Below are 16,031 nucleotides of genomic sequence, written 5' to 3' on the forward strand. Positions count from 1 at the left end.
TTTTTGACGTAATACATGATGGCCATACTTGAAAAAAAAACTTTCAGAAACTTTTTCGAATCCAGAAGGAGTGTCTTTGGCACAGAAATACTTTGTTATACGTCCAACTCATTTTTTGAAATTTTGGCCATGTTTAGCATCAGCATCCAACTCTTTAACAGTGTCAGTCTGAATGCATGAAATAGCATTAGCTATTTCCCCCTTTAACATGACAGACCGCAGCAGGTTTATTAGGCTGTGGTCACTTTAAGAGCTTATGCACGGATCCAATATGCTATTACACAACATGCGTTTCCTTTTAACTATTTCCGTTCCAAAACTGACTGTATTTATGTGAATACTCGGCCAGATGGAAATGTTGACATTATTTCGTATCTATTTGACCGTTTAAGTGCAATAAGCCACGAAAAAGAAGTCAATTTGGTACTCGCAAGCTGTTTGAGAGGAGGCTTTATGCACGCGCATGTGACGTGAGCGCAAAACCTACGATAATGACTAAAATTATGCACAATACAAGCACTATTCAACCGGAGAAAACGAGACAATTGAGTGAGAGGAGGCGGGTATATATCGGGTATATTTCGCCACATATCAAAATATCGATAGATTTGACAACACTAGTGTATGTGTATATGTTAAACACTCTGGTATCAAATGTTCACACATATTCTAATTTGTAACCGTTTATATAAGTTTAAGTTCGGTTACATTTATGTTACATTAAGTTATGTAACATTTTCAGCTTTGATATTGTATTTTTATTGTATATTGTATTTTGAATTGAATCGACTGACACAGACAGACAGATAGCTCTACCAAGTTCCTTGTAGTTCTCTGGCTTCTCATGTAGGTGTGTTTAGAGCCTGCCCTCATTTAGTCAGTCACTGTCACAGTCAGTCACTGGCACAGAGAACAACAGACACACAGCTCACTCAGATGATCCTCACAGAAGACAGATGCTGCTGATAGGAGTTATGACTGGATGATGAAGGACATTTGACTGCAGAAATAAGGTATTAGATATTTTATTTTTTATAACTTACACAGGTTGGCTATGTTTAAGGAATTAATTTGTTCTCAAAAGTCACACAGTCATGTGTTTTAAATGTTATATTATTTACACAATTTATGAATGACAATACGTGTTGGTTTAATATTTTTGTTACCTTTTACATTTTTTGTATTTCATAATTGTTTATCTGTTTAAAAATGAAGTAAAAGTCTTTAATAGGCTGATTATATACTGTGTATATAATTTAGCATGCTGTTGGGGCATGTTGTCACAAAACAACATGTTGTTTTATTTGGAGAATAACTGAGAAAAGGCTGATATTTCACGAATTGTTGTGCATTTCATACTTGTTTTACTGTGTGACTTCCAATGTGACAAATTACCCCTATTTAAATTCACTATTGCGGAATGTCACAAAATGTGAGTTATGTGTTAAATGAACTGTAGTTTTTGCCTGAGCAATAATGGTGGAAATATTTGCATTTTTGTAGTCAAGACTTTCAGAAACAAACCCACCCTGAGTAAAATTCACTGGAGTAACAAGTGTGATAACTAGCCCCACACTATAAAACAAATATGTAAAGAATTTCAGAAGCAAAACACATATAAACTTACACACAATAACCGATCCGAGGAACAAATTTTATCACCGGTGCTAAGATTGCTGTTCTTTGTCATAGCGCTGAGATATTTCCCACATGGCTGTGCTGTATGGCCCTGGCTTTCTAACAAGAACTTGTGGCACAAGCTAGAAAGGTGAGAATGGGTGACTGAAGTCAGTACGATCGTAAGATAAATAAAGAATAAATATTTATGTTTTCACAGTTTAATACCTTCCATCTTGATAGTTTGCTCTGTCCTCTCTGTTTTTGTCAGCAACACCATATCACAGTGAGAAGTGAGCAAATGTCACAGCACATCAGTACTATTATTAGTCTCACTTAAAACAGCAGACAAATACCAAGTGCTTTGTTAATATGCTGATCCAAATTCACATTATTCATATTAGATTAGGTCATAATCTGATTTGTCCTTCAAAGAGGATATGGAACACACACCACCACACATCCCCAGCTTTACTCTTCATCCTAAGAGTGATGACCACCAGACCCCACAATATCTACTCTTAACAAACAGGATAATCGACCGAAGGCCATTCACTTTTGAGCACAGTAGTAAAAACAAAACCTCAGTCATTCAAAATCTATTCAAACTTAAAGCAGCACTAGGTCGTTTTTGCTCTCGGGGTCCCCCTACAATTGGGAAACAGTATTGTCCTCTACTACTGTCGTAAACTCTTGTCATCTTACATCAGTGGATGCATCGCACATGCATTTGTTGACATGACAACTATGATAGCCCTGAACACTGCATGAGGAGTTCACATGCAGGTGTTCTGCTTGCGTCGCGTGTGAAATGTCTTCATCCCAGGTACAGTGGCATATGTTTCAGCATGTCATATGAATATAATTTCATGGGTTTTATTTTTTTCAAACGCCAAATGATCGCGATGCTCACGTTTACAAGCCAGCGTCATTATAGTAGCCTAGTCTATTTGTTACCGTTTTACGGAATCTATGATAGGCTACTTCAATTCAATGTTTGAGTGGTAGGTAATAACCATACATCGTCAATATTATAATATCAAGCTACCATAGATGAATCTGCAAATTTGAAAAATCGTTTGCATTATAGCTTGAGGCAAGACAAATAAACAAATATCACAGACATGTTAGGTATCCTAAAATATGATTTTGTAAGTCTTATGTATTTACTTTTTTTTTTTTTATGTATTTGCCCCTCCTCCTTCAGCTCACGCCAACGAGCAAACGCTGGCCCAATGTTGATCCTCGTCCTGCCTTTAATCCGATCACTTTCTCGTTTCCTTTTTTTGCTTTCCTCCGACAAAACCTTTGCTTTCTTATTTTTCTGTGCTGCTTCGGCCACGACTATAACATCCGGCAAACAAACGATAGTTGGGCTCGGGCTCGCACGTCCGAATTTAAGGAAGTGGGGGTGGTGGTGGAAGTGACGTATATCCCGTAAAGCAGTCGAATTTTGTAGTTCTTTTTGTTCTCGGGTTACTACCCGAAACCCGAAGTTTAAAAGTACGATTAAAAACGATACAGACCCCGTCAGGCTATGGCAGACGTGTCATTCAACCTATTGTAAGTCGATGTATCATCACAAGAGTCTTGAAAATATATTATGACGGTTGAAAAGTTACCTAGTGCTGCTTTAATTAACAGAGTACATATTTGCCCAGTAGCTCACCTATATGAACCACATATACCATCTGTTTGCATTATATTAAATGACATAGCTCCGCCCAAGATGATTTCACAAAGAGTCACTTAATTAGCAGCAATTGGTAAGGCATGCAGATTTTAGCAACCTCATAAAAACACAATGACAACCAATCAGAACACCTAAGCAACTACCTATAGCGACCACCCAGAACAGCCACGAAACTGCATTGTAACAGACTAACCACCCAAAACACCTTAGCAACCACCTAGCAATGCCCTAGCCAGCAATCATCATGAACACTGGATGCACAACTGCACAGTAACACACTAGTGACCCAGAACACACTAGCAGCCAACTAGCAATGCCCTGACTATTTAGAACACCCAGGCAAAATCTTAGAATCCCCGTAGTGGCACTTCAGTAACCATAGTCACATGCTAAAAACTACCCAGAACACTAAAAGCACCAAAACAATTTAGACTACCCAGCAACTGTATTATAACATAACTCAGAACAACTTAGCAACCACATAGCAACACCCAAGCAACCTCATAGTGACATGCCAAAAACTAGGGTTGGGCATTGACCCAAATTTTACGATTTGATTCGAATTTAATTGGGACCTATCAGGTACATGGCACATTTCCTCATGGAAAAAAATATCTCTCAATGTTGTAAACTATCACATTTGGTACAGCACTATAATATTAAAGGTTAAAATTGACTGATTTGTAGGCAAATTGGATTTAAAATACACTTGAGGAACTTTTTATAATAATAACATAATGATGATTTTAATAACATAATTATGCTTCTCGTTTTTTAAATATAACATTTAAATGGCAGCTGTCACAAAACATGAAGGATTTATTCAAACACATTAAATATTGAACAGGGTAAGTAAAAATACAATGAATATGCAATATAGTACAGGGGTTTTCAAACTGGGGTCCGGGGACCTCCAGGGGTCCTCCAGAAAGTTCTAAGGGGTCCCCAGAAAATTTCAGAGAATAAAAAGACGAAACAAGCATTGATAAAGTCTACTAAATATTCTAACTGTTTAATTTCCGTTTCATGTTTCTCTCCTTTCTTGCAGTATATATTGCAGAATTGTATATGTTTGCTTTGTATCTTAAGTGAGTTTTTCTCACTATTGTCCACTTGATCTCGCTCACTGGGGCTGTAAGGCAGTACGTGAGCTGCTTACATACATTTATTGTGAAAGTTGCTTAAACAAATAATTTTTAATTGAAAATGTTCTTCTTCAGGTTTATATATCCAACATCAATAGCCACTTTAAGTTGGGAAACAATATGTTGTATTTATAATGTCACACTTACTATTTATCTGACAGTTTAAATGTTTTTTCGTACATAAAAATAGATGGATTTTAGGAAGGGGGTCCCTCATAAAGGTTCATCATATTTGGGGGTCCTTGGTATCATAAAGTTTGAAAAACCCTGATATAGTACATACTACAAAATCCTCCTCATGGACTACATTTTTTCTAGCTGTCAAATGGCTTTTCTGAGGTAAATTATGTGACATTGTTTAAAAGGTGTTTTATTGACCTCTTACCGCGGTTGAAACACTGATTGAGCAATTACATGAGACATTACACATTTCGGTAAGTTTACTGTATCTTTCAACATCTGCTCATTCATGTTCATCGTGTGCTGTAACCTAGTAAAGAGTAAGAGATCGGTCCACATGCCGCTTCGCTCTTGATCCGAGGTGGCAACAGCGATCGCCAAAGCGTCAAAACCGTATGAAATTGTTTGAATCTAGCAATAGAATTGAAAGAATTCGAAAGCTAAGATTTTGTTTCATATCAGATCACGAAATCACATTGAGATTTATTAGATGGGAGATGCAATAGGCCTAAGCTTTGTTAATTCAGCTGAAAACAGCATTGGTCGATTCTCGGGATTTAAGAATCGATATATCGGTTCTTCAAAATGGGAATGGATTAAAATCGAGAAATCTATATTTTTTACCCAGCCCTACCAAAAAACACCCAAAACACTCAGCAACCACGTAGTAACATGCTAAAACCACATAGAACGCACTAGCAACCCTCTAAAACACTTAAGCAACTACAAATGTTTTAATAGGGTGATTCTTCAATTGGGGGCTATTTTGCCATCTTACATTTTGATGAATGAAATTTGGTTGAATTTTGTTAGAATTATGTCAAGACAATGTTTACATGCTTTGATGTAAAGATATAATAATGGCCACGACTGAGCTTAAATATAATTTGAGTATTTTATATCTATTTGCCAACTGGCACTGCAAAACGTCATTACCATCACAACATCAAAAAGTATCATAATGTAAAGAATGTATCAAGGAGATAATTTAAACTCATTTATCTTGCAAACATTGTTAATCTTCAACAATACGTATAAAAAACTAAATGTTTCCATTCAGCGAATTACATATATTTTCTTGTTCTTACCATCAAAATGTGTTTTTCTGTGTTCATCAAAGCACACTTTTGTTTAATTTCGGGAAAATTATTTTTAGTTGTTTTTTCTTTGAATAGGTGGATGAGTATTTCATTAGGCTTTTCATGTAGCACCTGAAGATTGAACATAAAACAGTTTTAAATATATGTTTTCTGTAAATTAAGCAACGTGGCGGTAATGACATACTGTTCTGGTAATGACATAGTGTTTTGGTAATGACATAAATGAAAAGTGCACTGATACATAAAGCAAATTTAAAGGCTTAAATAATGACTTCTGTTGAGTGTTGTTGAAAGAAATGGACAGATGTGAGGAGATATATATATAAATATGACACAACCATCAACTTGAACATGTTTATTTCAATCATGAAGAAACCATACAATATGTTTTAGAGAATCAATTGTTACAATGGGATAAAACAGCATAAACATCCTTCATAAACTATGACTATTACCATTAGGTGAAATATTATATGTTTGGGTTGCATTGGGTTAAAACTAACAATGCATAATGAAACGTGTTTGCTTTCAAACACACTCAAAAAATTATTTTATGATGCTGTTCACTTTATTTAAGCAATTCATCTTGATTTAACACAATTATATCAGGTTTCTGGTTCAAATGTAATTGATTCATGTTAAACTGACTTAAAACCGTTACTCTTTGACATAACTTGATGTTTTCATTTTGAAATAACACGTTTCAATTAAGTAACCCAATCAAACAAGACTTTCACTTCCCATCATGCTTTGCAAAGGGGCTGAATTCGGAGAGTAAATGTTTAAATAAAGTGCTATTTGATGCCTTTTTAACAAGATGAGAAAATGGGGAGACTTTTTAATGCTTAATGTTTTGTTATGTTGGTATTTAAAATTTTTTGTTATGTTAGTGTTTTTGGAGGTTACCATTGTGGTGAAGTAGAGCATGTGCTTGGGATGAGGACCTGCTAATAACAATTAAAGCTATTTTAATAATAAAAACAACTACTTTGGGCATGCCATGGATGTAACAAAACCATCTTCTGGCTAGCCAATAAGACCTTGTAAAAGGTTTTGTAAATGTTGTAAAAAATAGTATTTGACTAAATAAAAAAAATCAATTAAACTGTATTACTTGATTTGGTTTGTTTTTAATATTCATTTTAGAATAATTAAATTGAGTAGTTTTGGACAAAATTAATAATGTTAAACTGATTTAACTAAATGGCATTGAATTAACCTTACGTAAAAAACTTACGTTTACTGAAATATACAATTTTAATTAAATTCAACATAACCCAATTACGTGGAACCTGTTGACATAAAAAAAATTAAGTAAAACCCACGTATCTTTTTTGAGTGCATGTATTTGAACATTCAAAATGTGAATTAGAGATGATAAAGGGAGATGGATGGGATGTGGAGAGAAAGAGATACTGGGCCCTAGTTTAAATGACAGGCATAGTGTAGTCACTCAATGAGCAAAGTGTCCTGAAGATCAACTCCAGCCTTTTTTCTATAATCTCTAGAGTCTAGACCTTTCAGTTGATTTCTTGGGAGCCATTCTGGTTAAAAAATAAGAAAAATTTGTTTTAGGAAGTAAGGCATCTCACTTAAGTTTCATTGTAAAATCACACTATTATGCTTCTTTAACTTAATTTATAAACACATCATATGATATAGATAGTGACACAGAATATGTCATTACCACCATCACTTGTCATTACCATCACAACAAGTTGTGTGTTGGTAATGACGTGATGCGGTAATGACATTTTTTTATTTTTTTCAGGAAAAAAGATGCTAGGTCATGGATTTGTTAACATCATTCAACAGCTAGTACAAAAAGAACTTTAAATACACATAAATCATGTGAATATAAATATATATTTATCAAAATATTGCTGCTACAGCATTTATGGTAATGACGCTGAATAAGTCTACTCCATGATCAGAAGGAATTCATGATTAAATTACTTACTTTTTCAGACATCAAATATCACTGTTCTTCCATGGCTGACATGTGCTCCCCTGCTAGTCTTCATTTCCATGGTTGCATCATAAACAAGTCTTACCCTCAAAAAAATCCTTGTTGTAATCATAGACTGTCGCGGTAATGACAGTATTGTTATGGACAATTCTAAATTGTTAAAAATATTCACAAATTGCACAGATATGAACCAGAATTATTCATCAAGTGCCTTTTTAAGTTACTGTTTAAACATATATTGTGATTTTTTAATGAACTGATAACATTTTATCACATTTTCAGAGCAGATAAGTTTTAAAGTCTGGGTTGGGGACAAGGCCTTAGTAGCCAAATATTAGTGATGAAAACATTTTTAAAAATGGAAATCAAACTGATTTTAGTGTATAACATTTTTTGGTGGTGCAATGAACATTATTTGAAATAACTAAACTATTTATTTTAAAATATAGTAATTTTAACATGAATGTATAACCTGGGGACATAAAAGTTCCCCTAATTGAAGAATCACCCAATAACACAATAGCTCCATTTTCTTCTAAAAAAAATTTTATCAGTTGTTCAAAATGCAGTTTTTGGTACTGATCCAACTGAAGCATTAAATAGCCTACAGTACATGCTGTCCTGCTAAAGGCAATAAGCTTATTGCTCCTAAGAGGGCTTCCTACAGTAAATAAGACCTGTGCTATCAGAGTCCTTCCTTCCATCTAGCTACATTAAGATATCTGAGATAATATCATGGTTAGTCATGTTGTCCCTGTAGTATTATCAAGCCCATCAATGTGATGCTGTTCTCCTTTGCCTTAATGGAAATCTGGCAGCATAAACAATACAAATGAACTCTCTGTTTGAGAATGATGTTTGGCAAACAGACTCCATCCACAAAGATACACACTAGTTATTTCTCCACATGCTACTAGATGGGATATCATGAACAATAAAGATAGGAGTGGTCTTTTGCATAAGGGTTTTGTGCATTTTAAAGAAATCATTGATATTCACTTAAAGGGTTAGTTTGCCCAAAAATAAAAACGATTCCATGATTTACTCAGCATCATCAAGCCATAGGTGTATGACTTTCTTCTTTCAGCCGAACACATTCAGAGTTATTATTAAAAAATATCCTGGCTCTTACTAGCTTTTTAATGGGAGTGAATAGTAAGCCCAAAAAAATGTATCCATCCATCATAAAAGCAATCCATACTTGTAATCCATACTTAATCCAACACATGGTGTTAATAAATGCCTTCTAAAGCGAAGTGATGCGTTTTTGTTAGAAAAATATCCATATTTATAACTTTATATGCTATAATCCCTGGCTTCCAGTAACGGCCGTCTGCGAGTTGAGTTCCAGTGGAAGAGTGACCTCTGACCTGACACATGACGTACTGACGAACGCGGAAGGGCAGAGAATAGAGCAAAACACTTGAACACTTTTCAAGAGAAATGTGGGAGGATCTTGAGATTTTTGCTCAACCTTATTTGTTTGAACCGCGAGAGACATCTTCTCTCACCTAAGCTTATGCTGCTCCTACATCATGCGTCAGGTCAGAGGTCACTCTTCCGCCGAAGCTAGACTTGTGTACGGCCATTAACAGAAGCTAGTGATTACTTTATAAAGTCATAAATATGGATATTTTTCTTTTAAAAAATGCTTTGCTTCACTTCAGAAGGCCTTTATTAACCCCCTGCTGTTACAAGTGGCTCAGGCAGGAAGGCGAGGACAGGAAAATACTTTACTCAAACGAAGTTTACTGGTGAAGATTTCTCAAAACAAGCAATACACAATGGAACAAACGCACTATACATAACTGTGACCAGACAAAGAGTGAGAGAACAAGAGGAACTTAAATACAAACACAGATGACTGATGACAGAGGACAGGTGATACAGGTAATGATTAACTAAACACAGCTGAACAGAACTAGACTAATAAGGGTAACCAATGAAACACAGGAGTGGCGGGAAAAAGAACAAAGAAACATGTGGCAAATGCAAAAACACAACAGAGACTAGACATGTGACATTACTCCCCACCTGGAGTCCTGGATGACCGTGGCAGGTATCTGGGCCCTGACTGGCTGGGAAGTCTCCAGGGTGGCCATGGGGGGTCAGGAGTCTCGGGTGGTCATGGCGGATCAGGAGTCTCGGTGGTGGGAAGGGCCTGTGGAATGGGGCGAGTTTGTGGGCTGGAGCAGCCTTGTGGAGACTTGGAGTGGGCTCGTGGAGACTTGGAGTGGGCTCGTGGAGACTTGGAGTGGGCTCGTGGAGACTTGGAGTGGGCTCGTGGAGACTTGGAGCGGGCTCGTGGAGACTTGGAGTGGGCTCGTGGAGACTTGGAGTGGCTCGTGGAGACTTGGAGCGGGCTTGTGGAACCTTGGAGCGGCAGGATCGCTCCAAAAGTCGATTAGCCACTCCTGATTGGAGCACCTGAATTCAATGATTTGGAGGGGTGTCCCAATACTTTTGGCAATATAGTGTATTTGCTTTCTGGCCCACTTAAAAACATTCAGAAAAGTGAAAGCACTTCAGTAAATATATGTAATGATATTCTTTTTTTTACCCTTTTTTCTACCCTTAGGTTCTGATGTGTATGTCCTGTGACAAGGAAAGATGGAGACTTCCAACTTAACTCTTTCTCCAAGCCCCAGCCATGCTAACAAGACAGACTTTTTCCAAGCCAGTCCATTCACAGCTGTCGAGATTGTTCTCATCATTCTCGGCCTGAGCACTTTAAGTCTGATCACAATTATTGGCAATGTGCTGGTCATGCTCTCTATCAAGGTCAACAGGAACCTCCAGACGGTCAACAACTACTTCCTGTTCAGTCTAGCATGTGCCGACCTGTTCATCGGTGTTTTCTCCATGAACCTCTACACCGTGTACATTGTGACTGGCCACTGGCCTTTAGGAGCTATGGTCTGTGACCTCTGGTTGGCTCTGGACTATGTGGTGAGTAACGCCTCTGTTATGAACCTCCTCATCATCAGCTTCGACCGATATTTCTGCGTCACCAAACCTCTCAGTTATCCGGTCAAACGGACCCACAAGATGGCAGGCATGATGATCGCCGGAGCTTGGATCCTGTCGTTCATTCTCTGGGCTCCAGCCATCCTGTTCTGGCAGTTCATCACGGGCAGCCGGACGGTTCCTGAAGGCGAGTGCTACATCCAGTTTTTCTCCAATGCTGTGGTCACCTTCGGCACCGCCATCGCTGCCTTCTACCTGCCTGTCATCACTATGACAGTGCTGTACTGGCAGATCTCCAAAGCCAGCCGCAGTCGTGTGCGAAGGAGAGACAATCGGAGAGCATCCAGAGTCAGTAATGATGGAGGCCAGACTGGACCCACAACTGAGAGTGATAAGGAGAGGAAGTCAATCCAAGGAGGAGAAGAAATGGTTCCACGTAGGCAGAGTGCCTCAGATGCCACTACAGGTTCGTATTACTTTTTTTCTTACATTGAACACAATGGGAGTTTTTTTTTTTTGGAAGAATGTTCAAACTGCTCTTTATACAAAGATGTACATATAGAGAACAGGGGCTCCAAAAAAGACAAAAGAGAAGAATAAAAATCTATACGAGGAGTTTCCAAACTTTTTGATGAAGTGTTATTATTGTTAAAGGGTAAGTTCACCCAAAACTAATCCATATTAATTGAACGGTTTAGTCCGAATTTTCTGAAGAGACACAATCGCTTTATATGATGAGCAGATTGAATTTAGGCTTATTAGGAAGTCAACATGTTTTTCCAAATAAATTAAACAGTTTTTTAAAATAACATTAACTTGAGTTAAAAAAAGAAAATGTCTACTTATTTTGAAAGTGTTTTAGATATATACACCTAAAAAAAACTGTATATATATACACTCACCTAAAGGATTATTAGGAACACCATACTAATACTGTGTTTGACCCCCTTTCACCTTCAGAACTGCCTTAATTCTACGTGGCATTGATTCAACAAGGTGCTGAAAGCATTCTTTAGAAATGTTGGCCCATATTGATAGGATAGCATCTTGCAGTTGATGGAGATTTGTGGGATGCACATCCAGGGCACGAAGCTCCCGTCCACCACATCCCAAAGATGCTCTATTGGGTTGAGATCTGGTGACTGTGGGGGCCATTTTAGTACAGTGAACTCATTGTCATGTTCAAGGTGACATGGTGCATTATCGTGCTGGAAGTAGCCATCAGAGGATGGGTACATGGTGGTCATAAAGGGATGGACATGGTCAGAAACAATGCTCAGGTAGGCCGTGGCATTTAAACGATTCCCAATTGGCACTAAGGGGCCTAAAGTGTGCCAAGAAAACATCCCCCACACCATTACACCACCACCACCAGCCTGCACAGTGGTAACAAGGCATGATGGATCCATGTTATCTTCTGTTTTACGCCAAATTCTAACTCTACCATCTGAATGTCTCAACAGAAATCGAGACTCATCAGACCAGGCAACATTTTTCCAGTCTTCAACTGTCCAATTTTGGTGAGCTTGTGCAAATTGTAGCCTCTTTTTCCTATTTGTAGTGGAGATGAGTGGTACCCGGTGGGGTCTTCTGCTGTTGTAGCCCATCCGCCTCAAGGTTGTGCGTGTTGTGGCTTCACAAATGCTTTGCTGCATACCTCGGTTGTAACAAGTGGTTATTTCAATCAAAATTGCTCTTCTATCAGCTTGAATCAGTTGGCCCATTCTCCTCTGACCTCTAGCATCAACAAGGCATTTTCGCCCACATGACTGCCGCATACTGGATGTTTTTCCCTTTTCACACCATTCTTTGTAAACCCTAGAAATGGTTGTGCGTGAAAATCCCATTGTGAAATACTCAGACAGGCCCGTCTGGCACCAACAACCATGTCACGCTCAAAATTGCTTAAATCACCTTTCTTTCCCATTCTGACATTCAGTTTGGAGTTCAGGAGATTGTCTTGACCAGGACCACACCCCTAAATGCATTGAAGCAACTGCCATCTGATTGGTTGATTAGATAATTGCATTAATGAGAAATTGAACAGGTGTTCCTAATAATCCTTTAGGTGAGTGTGTATATATATATATATATATATCACATACAGTACCTGTCAAAAGTTTGGAAACATTAATATTTTGTATGTTTTTGAAAGAAGTCTCATCTGCTCGCCGAGGCTGAATTTATTTAATCAAAAAAACAGTAATATTACAAAATATTATTACAAATTGAAATAACTATTTTACTATTTGAATATATTAAAAAATAGAATTTATTCCTGTGATGCAAAACTGAATTTTCAGCATCATTACTCCCGTCTTCAGTCACATGATCCTTCAGAAATCATTATAATATGATGATTTGCTGCTAAAGAAACATTTCTTAGAATTATCAATGTTGAAATCAGTTGTAATACTTAGTATTTTTGTAGAAATGGTGATTTTTCAGGATTCTTTAATGAATTGAAAGTTCAATGAACAGCATTTATTAAATAGAAATCTTTTGTAACATTATACATTTATTATGCATGCATGAATCAATACATACAACGATGTATAAATAAATATAATACATCCTTGATGAATAAAAGTATTAATTTCTCTCTTTTTTAATCTTACCACAAATGTTTGAACGTTATCGTTTCCACAAAAATGTTAAGCAGCTAAATCTATAATATAACAGTACTATTATATTGCAAATATTGTGTGTATAAGTATAATTGTGTGTGTGTATTTATGTTTTAACATTTGTATTGAGTATTCTCTAATATCTTGTGATATCTGACAGTAATAGTAAATGTGTTAAAAAATCAATTAATATCTAAACATTAACTTATTTCCTATTCTACCATTCTTCTGTTCACTCAAATGTTCAACATATATAAGTGCACTATTGTAAACCATAGCTTTGTGTGAGAAAGAGATTTCAATTGAATCTGCTGAGACATATTAACTACATTTATGGACTTTTTTGGATCTTGGCAGCAGACCATATTCAGTCGAACACAAGTATTGTCCCCCCCCCAGTTATCTGAACCATATATAGTTAAATCTTGTCATCATCAAAGATCTCACTGAAAATATATTGTACCCACCTGCAGGAGAAGAACGGGAGAGTGAGAATGACTCTATATCTGGAAGTGTGCTCGCTTCAAACCAGCGGGATGAGGAGGCCGTACCTATAAGCACAAACGGTGACATCAGAAGCCGTCAGACCCAATCAGCTCCGCTGGCCACAGGAAGTTGGGTCAGATTTACTTGCTTCAGAACAGCATCCCAAAAGGACCTGCAAAACACCTATAAACCCAACAGCGGAGGTCAGGACATGACCAACGGGAAGGAAAGGCTGAGTCTGGTGTCGCAGAAGATTCTCATGCCACGGTATCAGAAGAGGAAGAGTTTATCCTTGCGGGAGAAGAAGGTGACAAGGACCATTATGGCCATTCTGGTGGCGTTTGCAGCCACATGGACTCCCTACAATGTCATGGTACTCATCAACACTTTTTGCTCGGTCTGTATTCCAAACACAATGTGGATCTTTGGCTACTGGCTCTGCTACATAAACAGTACGGTTAACCCCGCTTGCTATGCCCTGTGCAATGTCACCTTCAAGAACACCTTCAAACGGCTGCTGACATGCAATTACAGGAATATTCATGCCAACAGAGAACAATAAGACAGTGGGCAAAGTTATATGCACTTATAAACAGTTTCACAGAGAATATCCAGAAGTCTGGTGATTTGGATCTATAGACCTCATTCACAGCAGCACCATCATTCATTTTGAACAGGAATGAAAGCGAGGCTGTGAGGGATAGACATTCATCTCTTCAGTGGGTTGTACTGTGTTTTTGTGCTAAAAATTTCAGTAGACAAAAAACTCCAGACAACACAATCTGTGGAAAATGATAAGTGATCTAGGAGCTTTGTACAGCTTTTTACAGCGGATGCCACTGAAAACATGGTGAATTTATTCCTCACAGCCTCGCTTTCATACCTGTCATGACGCTGCTCTGAATAAGGTCTATTCCTGGTTTTGAAGATACCAGGCCAGGCCAAGCTGTTGAAACATTCAAATGTTATTTCAGCAGCCAAATTATTAGAATAATACGGAAAAGAAGCGGTGAACAGTTTGTTTTATTTCTTGCGTTATCACGTTTTGCTCTTAAGTTTAAGTGATAAATTCAACTTTTGTAACATATAGCCTATATATAATAAGATATTTTACTTAAAAAAAAATATATATATATATATATAATCCTAAAGACAAAAAAAATGCTGCATTCATTAAAACAAACCGTTCAAAAGTTTATGAACCATTGATTCTTAATACTGTGTGTCGTTCCCTGGATGATCCACGGCTGTTTTTTTGTTTTGTGATGGTTGTTCTTGGGTCGCTTGTTTGTTCGGAGCAGTTAAACTGCACAATGTTCTTGAGAAAAATCCTCCAGGTCCTGCACATTCTTCAGTTTTCCAGCATCTTTGGCATATTTGAACCTTGTCCAGCAGAGACTGTATGATTTTGAGATCCATCTTTTCACACTGAGGACGATTGAGGGACTCAAACACAACTATTAAAAAAAGGTTGAAACATTCACTGATGCTCCAGAAGGAAACACAATGCATTAAGAGCTGGGGGTGAAAACTTTTGAACAGGAGGATGATGTCCAAATTTTCTTATTTTGTTTAAATATATATATTTTTCATTTAGCACTGCCCAACGGAAGCAACAGAAGATACTTGCATGTTTTCCGGTAGACAAATTAAGTACAATTGACTTTAATCTTCAAATTCAATAAGTTTTCACCCCCAGCTCTTAATGCATGATGTTTCCTTCCAGAGCATCAGTGAATGTTTCAACCTTTTTTAATAGTTGTGTTTGAGTCCCTCAATCGTCCTCAGTGTGAAAAGATGGATCTCGAAATCATTCAGTCTCTGCTGGACAAGGTTCAAATATGCAAAAGATGCTGGAAAACTGAAGAATGTGCAGGACCTGGAGGATTTTTCTGAAGAACGCTGGGCAGTTGAACTGCTCCGGACAAACAAGACTCAAGAACAACCATCACAAAACAAAAAAACAGCCGTGGATCATCCAGGGAACGACACACAGTATTAAAAATCAAGGGTCCATAAACTTTTGTACAGGTCATTTGAATAGATTCAGCTATTGTTTTGTCTTGTGGACTATATGTAAAAATCTCTATGTAAAATATCTTATTCAAGACAGAGCTAGATAAAAAAATAACATGCCTTTTGTATGATCTCTCTTATTTAGTTAAAATTATTCACATTTTCAGATTCTGCAAGGGGTTCACAAACTTTTTCTTGCAACTGCATGTGTATATATATGTAAATGATCAC

The 16,031-nt window shown here is 37.3% G+C and overlaps 1 protein-coding gene across 1 annotated transcript; it reads left to right on the plus strand.

Annotated features, from left to right (window-relative positions):
* The first annotated feature begins 899 nt into the window (after positions 1-899).
* On the plus strand, positions 900-15,075 carry chrm2b (cholinergic receptor, muscarinic 2b). Its single transcript, XM_079809432.1, has 3 exons — positions 900-1,013; positions 10,283-11,137; positions 13,772-15,075. Exons 2-3 carry the CDS (start codon positions 10,315-10,317, stop codon positions 14,344-14,346), a joined length of 1,398 nt encoding a protein of 465 aa, XP_079665558.1. The 5' UTR covers positions 900-1,013; positions 10,283-10,314; the 3' UTR covers positions 14,347-15,075.
* The last annotated feature ends 956 nt before the right edge of the window (positions 15,076-16,031 follow it).

The sequence above is a fragment of the Gobio gobio genome (assembly GCF_949357685.1).
Source record: "Gobio gobio genome assembly, chromosome: 25".
Taxonomy (NCBI): Eukaryota; Metazoa; Chordata; class Actinopteri; order Cypriniformes; family Gobionidae; genus Gobio; species Gobio gobio.